The following is a 12954-nucleotide window of genomic DNA, read 5'->3' as shown; positions in this document are numbered from 1 at the left end:
TTCTGGACTTTGGGGTGCCCATAGTCCAGGTTGAGGCCACAGGAATGGGGGTTCTTTCTCCTGAGTCCCATTGTCCACCCACCTGCAGCCCAGCTCTGTGGAAGAGCTGGCCATATGCCCCGGGGGCAGTCTCCAGGCCTCAAGCCTGGTCTCCAGCGGGCCGGGCCTCACAGGCCCCACGCCAGGGCAGCCGGGGCTTCCGGCTGACGGCGCAGTACAAGGGCCGCAGCCTTGGAGGACAGAGGGCACCTGCTGGGGCACTGCCTACCATGGCCCCCCGTCTGCCTAGGGTCAATGGAGACTGAAGGCCCCCACGGTCTGACCTGAAGATGGTGGCCCGGGGCAGGGGCAAGGAGCCCCGAGAGGGGTGGTCGGCCACAAGCTGCCCCAGCGTCCGCTCCAAGTCCTTCGTCACATAGCGTCACCCGTTCAGGGCAGGAAGGTATGGAAGGACTAGCGGGTAACACAGCGAGATAGAGAAATATGCCAAGCTTTTTCTTTTTTCTTTTTAAATCAGGCATTTATAAACAAGAAAGCATACATTAATTACATAAAAATAGTTTTCGAATAGTAGAGTCAGTCATCATATTGTCATTAGCAGCAAAGGAGAAAATGGCGGCAATGCAGACGCTCCTGGCGGATATAAAGGTAGAGCTGTGTTTTTTTCCTTAATTGAAAAAATGTCGCTTGTGACTCCTGACTTAAAGCAAGAACAAGCCGGCCTCCCTGGAGCCTTGGGGCGGGCAGGGCGTGGGGGTGTCTGGCGTGGGGCTTGTCCGGCCCCCTCGCAGCTGAGCATTTCTTCCTCAGAAACGGCCCAGAGAGCAAGACGACTGCCAGGTGAGAAGTTTCTGAAAAAGGAACCACCATACACACGTGCGGCACGACGGCGCGGGGGGCACGTGCAAGGGAGCCGGCCCATGCCGGCAAGCCCCGTGCGGAGGCAGAGCATCAGGCTTAGCTGCTCCAGACGTGTTATTGCTGTTGTTTTTTCCCTTCGTTAAGAATCTTCAGCACAGAAATGAGTGATTAAACTCAGCACACAAATCGTTTCAATGACGGGCATAGCACACAGAGAGCCATGGCTGCAGGCAGAGCCTCTCCGCCCTCCTCCGCAGCTGCCCTGCAGAGCTGGGCCTCGGGCTGGGGGCCGACAGGCAGTGGCGAGAGACGCCTGCAGCTGGGCTGGCTCTGGACTGGCTCTGGAGGGCGAAGCGGCCGGGACGACCCTGCCCCTTGCCCTGGCCTTGGCCAGGGAGCTGCTGGTGAAGGGAAACCCCACTGTGCCCGGCCCCCACCCCACCAGCTCTGGTGGGACCCTCGGGAGGGGCGGGCCTGGGTGGGCAGGACCTTCCCAGGGCCCACATCCACCAGCTCTTAGGGATATGCTGTCGCTGTGCCCCGATGTTCGGATGACACCAACTCGTGCCGGTGTGCATAGATGGACAAGAATTGGGAGCCAGGGGACCTGGCATGGGCAAGAGGCAGTGCCCTCGCACATAACTCAGAGGAGCTGACCTACCTCCAGAGCCTAAAAACTCAAAAGCAAGCAGATCGGACCAGGGCACAGGCCGCAGGCCCTCTGACCTCCCTGGGCTTTCAGACTTGGCCACAGGGCACAGACACACAGAAGTGCACTGACACATTTAAAGCTTCGCTCCAACTAAATTGTTTCGCTTCCCTAGAAGAAATGACTGAAAAAAACACAACTCTGGAAAAACAAGGCTGAGCACAGCATTCTGAGTGTTGCTAACAAAACGGACCCTTTATGTAACACGGTAATAATGCCCATCGATGGATATACGTATGGCAGAGGTTTAAAATTCCATGCACACAGATTTAATAACTGCAAAAGAAAACAGAAGCAAAAAAACATCCAGACGCTGCATATACGTGATGTTCCTTTCGCGTTGCACGTCAGAGGGGGCCCAGCGGCACCCGCCCCTTGCCCAGCGAACCAAGGGCAGAACCCTGCCGGCACCACCGAGCCCCAGGTCTCTGCCTCTCACCGTGCCGCCCGTACCTGCCCTGGCGAGATGCTCTCCAGTCCGGCTGCCTCACAGCTGCCACGGTGTGAGCAGAGTCAAGCCAGATTCCGCGAAGATCTACCTCACGTAAATAAATACAACCGCAGAGCAGACAGCCGCCTCTTGACTACTGGGAAATCAGTTTTCAAGCTTGGGCATAAGAAACCTTATACAATTTGCATAAACAGTGAGTAAACGAGATTATTTGGAATAAATGCAGGTAACTTATTCTGATGGTGGCAGATTCAATTGCTACTGGAGACATATTTTGGGGATAAAAAGACGAGTTAGGATTTGCTGTACAAGATGCTGGAAGGCACAGGACTACCCCCCGAAGTTCAGTTTTTGCATTTTCATTTTCTTGTGATTCCCTTGTTCAACCAAGCACCAGAGGGGGTTTCTAAACACTCGAGCACTTAGGATGTGAACTGCTCTATAAATCGGTTTGTAATATTTGAAAAGTAAAAACCCCAATTAACTGGGGAATAAAAAGGGAAGATTTTTGACAAAGTGCGGTTCTAAATATACGTTTAAATGAACAAACAAACAGAGAAAAAGTGAAATAATGCTGTTTTGTTCCAATGCTGGCAGCCTCAGCCCCCAAACAGGAGTGGTGTCCACTGAGCTGAGAGGAGGTGGCCGTGGGCAAGCGGCGCGTGCCAGCCAGTGCGGACCCGCCTCATCATCGCCCCGGCAGATGGCACCCCTCGGCTCGGCGTTCCCGAGCGACACCTGCTGATGGCGAGGTGGCGCTGCAGCCAGCCTAAGACACAGCGTCCCAGCTCGGGCATGGCGCGTTCCTCTCCTTGCTCTCCCTGGCGGCAGCACAGGAGACCCGGGTCCTTGTCGCTGAAAAAATAGACTCTGGAGAAAGACCCTTCAGTCCTCACGCAGCTGTGGTGCCACTGAGCAGGGATGGCTTCTCGGGATGGGGTGGCTGCCACCCCACTCCCTGGGCAGGTCCTCAGATCACATCACGTGTTGGTGGGGCTTTTAAAAGTTAGTCATTAAAAAACCTGTTGATTTTTCTGAATATCAAGTCTCCTTGTTGGTTTTAAATAGCTTATAACAAAAATGTAAATGTTAGAATGTTCCGGCAAGCAGAGGGCCAGCCCCAGCCCCAAGCTGGCCTTGTCTCCAGCGGCAGTGGGGACCCGGCTGCTCTCCTGAACTTGGCCAGTAGAAAATTTTGCAGTGGATTTCAAAAGGACGTGGCTCCAAACTCTCGCTTGGTCGCAGGCACAGTGAGACGTTGTGCTATGTGGGGGCAGGCCCCGCTGGCGCAGCAGCAGACAGCAGCCTAGGGCTCCAGCTCGGTGGGACCCTCAACGCCTGCGGCCTCGGGGCGCGGCCGGGGCCACAGCTGCTCCTGCAGCTCCTTCACCACCTTCTCCAGGTGCTCGCGGGCCTCCCGCTCCCGGAGCAGGTCGGCCCGCAGCTGCTCACGGTCAGCCTCCGCGTGCTGCAGCTTCACCTGCAGGTCCTCAATCTGCAAGGCATGCCAGCGTTGGCGAGCCGCACCCTACCAGGCTCGCCCTGTCCACTGCCTGCTGGGACGTGGGTCTGGCACAAGCACCCAGACCCACCCCTTCCTGCCACCAGCCTGGCAGGGGGGCCCGAGGCAGGAACCACCCAAACCCCAAAAGCAGCAGCCTGGGTGCCTCCCGACCTGTTCCCCAGGAAGCCTGCTGCCAGGTCCCAAAGCACCAGCAAGCGGCACACGCCCAGTTCACGAGAATGAATGGGGGTGCGGACCCCCAGGATGGGAGAGGTCACAGCTGCCTGGGGTTCCTCTGCACACTGGGCTGAGAGCTTGTTTCTCCAGCAAAACCAGAAAGGGAAGGGCATGACCAAGGGAGCCAGCCCCCCAGGGTGCCGCTTGTCAGCCACCGGGAGGAGCCCTGGGGCCTCAGCTGGCCCTGTGGAGCCTGCGGGCCCCCGACTCCAGAGGCACCACGAAGCGCACAGACACATACGGCCTGGACGCACCAGCCTATTTCCCACCCACGCCTAGGCTGGGTCCTGCCTCCCAGGCCACCCCTGCAGCCCTGCCACATACCTGGGCCGAGTACTTGGCACGCAGGCGGCCGGCCTCACAGCCCTTGTCGCACACCCGGACCTGCCGCGCCTGCTCCAGCTCCCGCTTCAGCCGCAGCCGCGACTCCGCAGCCTCTTTCATCTTCTTCTCGTTCTCTGCCCGCAGGCGCTCGATCTCCTTCCGCAGGCTGCGCTTTGCCTCCGTGGCCTCCCGCAGCTTCTCTTTCTTGGCCACGCGCAGGAACTCCAGCTCCTGGGAGGTGGTGGCACAGCACGCTCAGGACCCCCGGGGCCCCCGCCCTGCCCACCATGCCCCCTCACAGGGTGCTTGCTGCACGACTCCCCGCACTGCCCCCACCTAACTGCTGCTCTGAGGGCTACACCGGGCCCAGGGCAGCACTGACTCCACAAGGCGCCCCGCGCCCGGCCCTCCCTCTGCCCTCTCCGGCAACCCCGACCCGTTCCAGTGACGTCCCGGGTCGCCCCTCCCGAGGGTGCTAGCATGCTGCCCTGCAGCTGCTGCCCGCTGCAGCTGCCAGGAAGGCTGGGAAGGCCTCCCAAGCCTCCTGCCCCCAGGCCCTCCATGCACAGCTGGGGTTTTGCTGGGCCTCCAGCCATCTGAGGGCCCAGGACCCCCGTAGCCATCTCAGCACTTCTGTGGGGCTTCCAGCTCTATCAGTGCCCTCGGCCTTTCTAAAAGTGCCCGTGGGAAGTCACCCCTCCAGCTAGAACCAGGAGAGTGAGAGGCGCTCTGAGGGCCTGGGTGCTCTGGGCTCTCAGGACGGGCAGGCAGGGCTGTGCTGCGCCAGGAGCCCACGTGTGACGCTGCCCCAGAGCTGCCAGACGGCTCGGCTGAGGTGTGAATTCAGCTGACACTCGGAGGGCCTCCCGCAAGGCCGCAAAGCCCAGGTGTGAAGGCGCCGCCCCGCTGTGCTGAGAATCTCAGGCCTCCCCCTTTGTCAGAAAGGGTGGTGTGGAGGGCCGCTGCAGCCCAGAGCAGCCCCACTGTCTGCCCAGTAGAGCGAGAGGCGGGCACAGGCACCGCCCGGGCATCATCAGACCTCTGCCTCTTCTCTAAAAGAGGTCACTTCTGTGGAATCACCTAGAATCTGCCATGTGTAGCTGCGCGTGTGCCCGGAGTCCTCTCCCTCCAAGGCAGGCTCGCCAGGCCTGTCCCGCTGCGTACGTGTGCCGGAAGGAGCTCTAGGAAAGCCCCCTCACGTCTATTTAACGCAGACAAGAAGCGCTGGGGGTGCCTGGGGGTGAGCACCCAACTGCCTCCTAGGAGCAGCCCAGCCCTCACTGCCCCAGCGGGTGGCCGGCTCCGGGCTGCACCGGCGCAAGGCGCGCCCCGGGCCCCGCACCTGGTGGAGGCTGCGCTTGGCCTGCAGCGCGGCGCTCAGCTTCTCCTCCTGCTTCACGCGCATCTTCACCACCTCGTGCAGGAACTTCTCTTTGGCTTCCTTGGTGTCCAGGCCGCCCTCCAGGGCCTGCCGCAGGTGCTCCAGCTCCGCCTCCAGTCCGCCACCGGGGGCATCGGCGGGGGCTGAAGGCGGGGCGTGCGTGCCCGGCGAGCTCAGGTCCTTGGCAGAGCTGGAGGAGGCGAAGGACGGCGAGGACAGCGAGGACAGCGAGGAGGTGACTGCGGAGACGACAGACAGACACGTGGCTGCCACGCGCTTGCGCCCCGCCGCCCACGCCCGGGGGAGGCCCGCAGTAGGGCGCCGGCGAACGTACATTCCTCCCGGCTCTCCACCTCCACCTCGGCCTCCGAGTCCTTGTCGTCCTCGAGGGCAGCTGTGGCTGCTGCTGTCTCCGGGGCGCTGGGTGCGTCCACGGCAAGCTTCCGTTTCCGAGGCTGGGCGCAGGCGGTGAGGGGCTCGGGCGCCCGGGAGATGGCGGTGGGGCACGGTGGGCTGCTCACGACCTTTTGCTGGGCCGGCGGTGCCAGGGCCACATTGGGGGCCACCCCGGTCTCGAAGCTCTTGTAGGAGTAAAAGCTGCGGGGGCACAGGCAGGTACTAGGGCCACAGGCATCTGCGTCACCCCTCCGCGCCCTGCGCCCTGGCAGCCAGCCTGCCGCACTTGTCGTGGGACCCACTCCCTTGGAGGGTATGGAGGAGACGCTCTGGCCAGGGACCCTGGGGACGCTGGGCCATGACACTGGCTACCACAGCCACGACGGGCACACCCAAGGGAGAGGGTGCCTCAGAAGTTCTAGACGCCAATCTAAGGGCCAGGATGTAGGGGGTCCGGGCATGTAGCCTGCGGAGCCAATGGGTGCTGTGCTCATATGGTGCTCCACCCACGATAGCACAAGGGTCTGCCTCACCGCCACGCACCCCACCGCAGGGCCAGGTGATGACGGGGACACGGACATGTCTTACAGGTGGTCACACCCATGCCCAGGCCGCCCAACAGCTGCACACACGGTACAGTGAACCGTCAACGCCACTCGGGCCCACAGACTTGGGAACACAGTGCTGAGCATGCGCCGGGAGCACAGCCACTCAGGAGGCATGGGGTGTGAGTCCTCGGGAACCATGGAGCCGTCACTGCTCCCCAAACTCCCAAATCATATCGACTCTGTTTGAGCGACAGCTCTGGTCACCTCAGGTAATGGTGGAGCCGGCTCCCGCCACCCGAGGCCTGGTGCCTGCTGGCCACCAAGTGGGGTGGGTGCTCACCTGTCTCGAATCAGGGCCGGGAGGTGTGGGGAGAGCTCTTTGTCACTTGCGGGAGCTGCAGGGGACCAGGGTCGGAAGGCAGAGAGGCGCTGGCGAGGGTGAGCACAGCCGAGGCTCTGGGGGGAGACGGCGCCCGTGTCAGAGGCTGCAGCCCAGGGGCTGCCCCACTCCCCACCGCACCCCTACCCCAAGCAGAACCTTGCTGGAGGAGCTGGCAAAGGTCCGCAGCCAGCCAGACTGCTTGTCCTTCTCAGAAGACGTGGGGAGCTGGGAGGAGGCGCTGTCAGTTTTCCTTATGGAGGCCGGGGGCTCGGAGGAGACCTGTGAGTGAAACAGAAGTTCCCGTTGGCACCTCCAATAGTGTCTGCCCCCTGGGCCCAGGCCGGGATCTCCCAGCCAGCAGAGTCAACCGCGCATGAGGCATGTCCTTGACACAGAGCCCTGGCCACATGCAGGCCCCACCGTCTCTGCAAGAACAGCAGGCGTGATGCACGCCTGGTGGGGCCGTCTCACGGTGACCTCACCACACAGCTGCAGCGGGTGTGGGGTAGGGACTTCCTTGGGGCCCAAGCCAGTTCACAGTGGAGACCAGAGGGGACGGCCCCACACCAGCCCTGCCCACGTGCTGGGAACGTGGTGCCGAAACAGCCATGGGTTCCATGGACCCTTTGAAAGCCGTCTCAGAATGGACCCCTGCCTCCACTCACTGGCTGTGGTTGGGCCTGAGAGGAGCAGGCTCGCTGGCCCAGTGTGGGGACCTTTGTGATGGCCCTCCCAGGAGGGAGACGTCAGAACAAAGGACACCCCTCCCCACCAAGCGAGCTGCGGGTCAGGAGAAAGCCCAGTGCCCTCTCCACGCTGGCAGGTGGGAAAGCAGCCCTGCCCCTGGGGCTGGCACCGGTCTGCGGATGTGCAGCTCAGACCCACAGGCAACAAGATGCAGGACAGTGGCCTCCTGGGCCAGCGTCAGACCAAGAACGACCTCCCTTGACCTGACAGCACAAGATTCCCAAGGCAAACGGGGTCTCTTGGCAAGAACAGAATGGCCCCCGGAAGATGGACTGCGCCCGTCCCAAGCAGAACCGCAGGGGGCCAGCACGATGGCCTGCTTATAAAAGGAGCCAGCGAGGGCTACTGGGCCCCCCGCACTCAGGCAGAGAGAGCGGATGTGGGGGCCCTCCTGGCTGCAGCCAGGAAACCCCAGAGGGGCTCCTCCCCTCCAGAAACACGTGGGGAAAACACCATATCAGAACAAGCGCCTAGGGAACACTGGCTTCCTGGGGGGACAGGCGAGTGGGCGATCAAGGTGCCCGCTCACTGGGTGCTCCCTAGAAGACTCAGGAGATGGGGGACAGGCCAGACCCTTGCAGAGGCCCGCCCAGCAAGGCGCCAGGAGGCCTGCCAGGGCCCACGGGGTGGGCATGCCTGCCCTTGACTCCAGGACACGGGGCTCGCAGCCCCGGGGAGAGAGAATGGCCTCGGACGCGCGGGACCCGCTGGCCTTCGTCCTTCACCGGAGCAGCTCTGCTGGACACCCAGAGCCCTGCGGTTGGCAGGCGCCCAGCTTCGGGGGCGGCTCAGCAGACCGTGTGCTCGACACAGAAACACCCACTCAGGAAAGGCCTACGTGATGCTGCTTTCTGGGGGAACAGAGTCCCGGTGACGTGTGGGGGTGCCTCCCTCAGGCGAGTGCAGACAGGTGGGGGTCACACTGGCAAGGGTGGAGCTTCCTGTCTGAGCAACCGCAGAAGGGGTGGGTGACACGGCGGTCTCAGGACCGCCACGCCAGCCGCTCTTCTGCTCCCACAAACCTCCAGGGAACTCTCTCAGGGGGTGTCAGACAACTCGGTTGCAGGGCCCAAAACCATCACATGGTGGGGATGGGGACACATCTGCAGGAACCCCAGTGCCTCAAAGCCAGTCCATGGGGGCCCACAGTGCTTGAGGAGGGAGCAGGGCTCTGGGCCCAGGGCAGCAGACGGGCCTGTCATGAGCACGAGGCCAGGGGCCCACTGTCAGCCCCACACAGGGTGCAGAGGCCAGAGCAGCCCCACCCACGGCCACCTCCCCAGGGGGCTGCAGACAGTGGACACCACCCCATACCCCAACGACAAGGGGAGAACGTGTGACCATGTGCACGTGCTGGCACAGGATGTGTGCAGCCTCTGCCAGAGAATCCACGGACGGCGCAGATGCCAGTCCCAGCAGACCCTTGCCTACCTCAGAGCAGCCGGGGCAGGTGCCCACCTGGGACTTCTTGGCAGCTGCGTGAGCCCATCACCAAAGAGGAGGGGCACACCCCGCTGTGGGGCTCTGGGGTCTGCAGCCAAGGGCCTGTGCACGTCTGCAAGAACTTAGGAGGGACTACGGCTAGGGCCTTCGTGTGGACTCAGGCCAGGAGTGTCAGCCAAGCCAGAGGCACCAAAACGTGGGGTCCATCAGATATAGGTGGGGTGCGGGTCAGGACGGCTGCTGGGCCTGTGGCTGACCCTCAAAACCAGAGCAGAGGAGAGCAGGACAAGGTGGCCCGTGGCCACCAGGAGCCACGGCAGCTTCCAGTGTCGGCCCCAGGCCCCGGGTTCACCAAGGACGTACTTCAGGACCTGCGCCCACAGGGCCCTGCAGTCACCCCAAGGAAGCCAACTAGGGGGGCTCCTCTCTGCAGGCAGCAGGCAGCGGGCGCACTGGGTGTGGGCCCCATACCCTGTACTGAGGCCCAGAGGTGGAGAGGTGGGGCTGGGGGGCTTTGGGCCTGGAGACAAACGGCCTCATCAGATTTCTGAATCCCCATCCCTAAGCTGCACAGAGAGGCTCAAGTTCCAGCAGAGTGGGAGCAAGCCCAGGCCCTGGGCCCTGGCCTGGCATCTGAAGACCAAGGGGGGCCCCTGGGCGCCAGGCTCGCATGGGAGGTGAGGCTGGCAGCCTACCACCCCGTCTTCCCTGGAGGCACGAGCTCATCACCACGGCCTCCCAAGAACACCCAGGATATTCCACCAACTTCCCTACTTTGAGCCCACGCCAGGTCCCCAGCCGCCTCACGCTCCATGTCTTGTGCACCCCTTGGACATCCTAAAAAACGCATGCATGGGGCGGGAGGGGTGGAGCAGGGAAAGCCCAGATGTGGCTTCTGCCCAGGCTCTGGCCACCACATGGGTCGGGACGAGGGCCTAGGCCCAAGCCCCCAGGTTCCAGGGTGGCCCTGGGGTTGCAGAGGGTGAACCCCACTCACCAAGGCAGGGCTGAGGCCAGCCAGGCATGGAGGCCAGGCACTGAACCGGATGCCACAGGGGGCAGGAAGCCCAGTGCAAGGGCAGCACCCCCAGAACCATGTGGGCTCAGGAGCGTGGCCACAGTGCCCCGCACGTCCTCAGCTCCCAAGCACTGGGGCAGCTCAGGCCTGAACTCACAGCCGACAGGCAGGCTGGCAAGACTGTGGACGTGGCCCCATCTGAAAACCCCCTGACCGAGGCACCCGAGCCTCCGAGCCTGTGTGGGCGCTGCTCCCTGGCCCTGCCCCCGGCACGGGTCGCCACTGCAGAGGCACACATGGGCAGAGCTCAGCCGTGCAGACTGCCCACAACAAGGGTCACACGCACAACCGGTGACAAGCAGAGCAGCACATCCCCCGGGCAGACAGGGACCACACTGGCTCGGTTTTGTCATTACACTAAGGTGTCCCAGTCTGGCCTCATGGACGCATGTGCCCTGGGCATGGTGCCATGCTGGGCTGCCACTGGCTGCCACCCAGGTACCTTCTGACCCAAGAGCACAAGGCGCTGTGGCCAGGGGACCAGGTGGGAGGCCCGCACAGCAAGATGCCTGGACACTGGCCAGAAAGCAGGGCCAGGGTGGAAGACCAGCGCCCTCCCTACAGCCAGGGGCTACAGTCATGTGAGACGGAGCCCCAGGGGCCGGGACAGGGCACAGGATGTGAACACTGCTACCTTGGAACCAGGAGATGTGTCTCACCCAGCGGCATCAGGCCAGGAGTGGACCAGGCACAGCTCTTGGGGGCCTGGCATAGCTGTGGCACAGGAGCCACATGTGGTCAGGAACCCATCTGTGGTGCATGCACAGAAACTGTCAGCTGACAGACACTGGTCTGAGGCCGTGGGGGAGATGAGGCTGAATGCAGGCCATGTGCTGGCGCCTCCTGTACCCCCCACCCCAGCCCCTGGGGCCGTGATGGCGTAGCCTGGCAGTAGCCAGGACCCCACGCTCACACCTGTCTTGGCCCAACGCTGCAGGTCCCTGGGCAGAGGACAGGAGAGTGAGCCGGGAGCAGCGCCCCGGCCCACCCACCACGAGCCAGCAGGCAGGGCTCAGGGAGAACAGCCGCTGAGGGAGACCCCCTGAAGGCGGTCGTCGGCCCACCACGCAGACAGCCTGGGGCTGGGCTCCCATCCACTCTTCAGGAACCCAGAAAGGGCACCACAAAGTCAGAGGGCACGAAGAGCAGAGACTCCATGTCCCCAAAGGGTCTAAACAGGACCAACCCCCTTGTGATTCCATGGGGCGGGCCACGTGCAGCTGCCAGATGCAGGCATCCCACGGGAGCACAGTGCTGCCACCACCCACCACATGCTGCGTGTGGCCGTCTATGCCCACAGGAGCCACCATGAGGGCTGCCTGCCGCCCGACTGAGCCTGGGCTCCACCCCTTGGGGCACTGACGGCCCTCGGGGCTGGCTCCCATGGCCTGGCACCCCCACTCCCGTGGAGCACAGCTCCATCCCGTCGCAGGCCGGATGGCAGCTGTCAAGTGGAAGGGCGTGGGCAGAACCACCAGCCGTCACCCGGCTGCTAGGCCCCGTGGGCTCCTGCACACCGTGCTCCCCTGACTCCGAGGGCTGCTGCCCAAGTACTGATTAAAGCCAGCAGCAGACCGCACGCCAGAGCCCCTCCCACTCTTACACCAATTCAGTGCTGGCGGCCCCTGCCTCACACTTCCTAGCACAGGGCTTTGACTCAACCTTTGCAGGGAGTGTTCACATACCCAAATCAAACACTGCCAGACACAGGCCCACACATCTGCCCAGTGTCCACGGAGGGGGGTCACCATGGGCATGCAACACACAGACCCCAGGCCTGGCGCAGCAGTGCAGAGGCAGCCACACCCCCCAGATGAGACCCTCAGAGTTCTGGTGGCTGGGGCTGTGCAGTGCGGCGGGGACAGCGCCTGCACCACGGGGCTGGCCTTTGCTCATGTCTGAAGAGAAGCAATTCCTGAAAGCTGTGGGTGAGTTGCCGCTCCCCTGTCTGAAAGCCAGGCTGGGCCGCACGCAGAGCCGGGTGCTGGTGCTGGAGGGGGCTGGGCCAAGGCCCCCGGCTGGGAGGTGCAGGAGCCGGCCTCCCACAGCCCGGGCCTTAAGAGGCAGAGCTCCCCCATCCCACGCTGATGACTCTGGGGCATCCCGGGCAGGGAGGACGGGATCAAGGCCGCCCAAGCCAGTCTGCACGCAGGCCCCGCCGAGACAGGAGCGCCCTCACAAAGGCCCATGGCGCTGGAGGGCAGGGCTCTGCAGGGAGGTGGCAGAGGTCTCCAGGCAAGGCCTGGACACAAGGATGCTGCATTCGAGGAGCGGAGAAGGCGGCCTAGGGCCCGGGCGCATGCACAGCCGCAGAGGAGACCACTCTTGACCTTTGTTCTTCAGCCAACAAGGGCCCATTTGGTTGGCAGGCCTACAGACTGGCCAGCATTACTATATATTCATGTACAAAGGTTTGCACGTCACCTGACACCCACCTGCCAGCCCCTAGGCAGCCTGATCACCCAGACCTCAGCAACATTTCCTTCCCCTCAGGGGTAACAGGGCCCAGTGTGGATCAAAAGACACAGCGCAGGAAAGTGCACCTCCATCACCCCCTGCACCCTGAACCCCTGCATCCCCATCTCCCCACCCCCCATTCCATCACTCCCACAGAACCCAGTGTCCAGACCTGGCCAGGGGTCACCGTTCAGCAGGAGCAGCACAGTGCAAGTCCAGCTGAGACGCCCTTCAGGAAAGCGGTCCAGGACTGGGAGGATCACAGAGCAGGTACAGGCCCCAGGGGTCAACCCCAGGGGCCGCCACACAGCCTCGGGCCCCACCCTGCCAGACGAGCAGGCCCCCTTAGCACTGTGCTGGTGTGTACACTCTGCACACATGCGCTCCGCCATGCAACACACAGGCCCTGCACCCTCTCACCCCATCACCCTGTCCA

General features: G+C 63.0%; 1 protein-coding gene across 1 annotated transcript in view; it reads right to left on the bottom strand.

The window, feature by feature from the left end:
- Nucleotides 1–492: 492 nt before the first annotated feature.
- The window catches only part of SKI (SKI proto-oncogene), a 59491-nt gene continuing 47029 nt past the window's right edge, over nucleotides 493–12954 (bottom strand). The window contains exons 2-7 of the mRNA XM_017645167.3: nucleotides 6950–7072; nucleotides 6752–6867; nucleotides 5802–6064; nucleotides 5429–5706; nucleotides 4087–4317; nucleotides 493–3516 (exon numbers count right to left, since the gene is read on the bottom strand). Coding sequence (XP_017500656.3) covers nucleotides 3328–3516; nucleotides 4087–4317; nucleotides 5429–5706; nucleotides 5802–6064; nucleotides 6752–6867; nucleotides 6950–7072 — 1200 coding nt within the window. The 3' untranslated portion in view covers nucleotides 493–3327. The remainder of the gene's footprint in view (nucleotides 3517–4086; nucleotides 4318–5428; nucleotides 5707–5801; nucleotides 6065–6751; nucleotides 6868–6949; nucleotides 7073–12954) is intronic.

The sequence above is a fragment of the Manis javanica genome, chromosome 4 (genome assembly GCF_040802235.1).
Source record: "Manis javanica isolate MJ-LG chromosome 4, MJ_LKY, whole genome shotgun sequence".
Lineage (NCBI taxonomy): Eukaryota > Metazoa > Chordata > Mammalia > Pholidota > Manidae > Manis > Manis javanica.
Note: the sequence above shows the minus strand (reverse complement) of the source record. Positions and strands in the feature narration are given on the sequence as shown.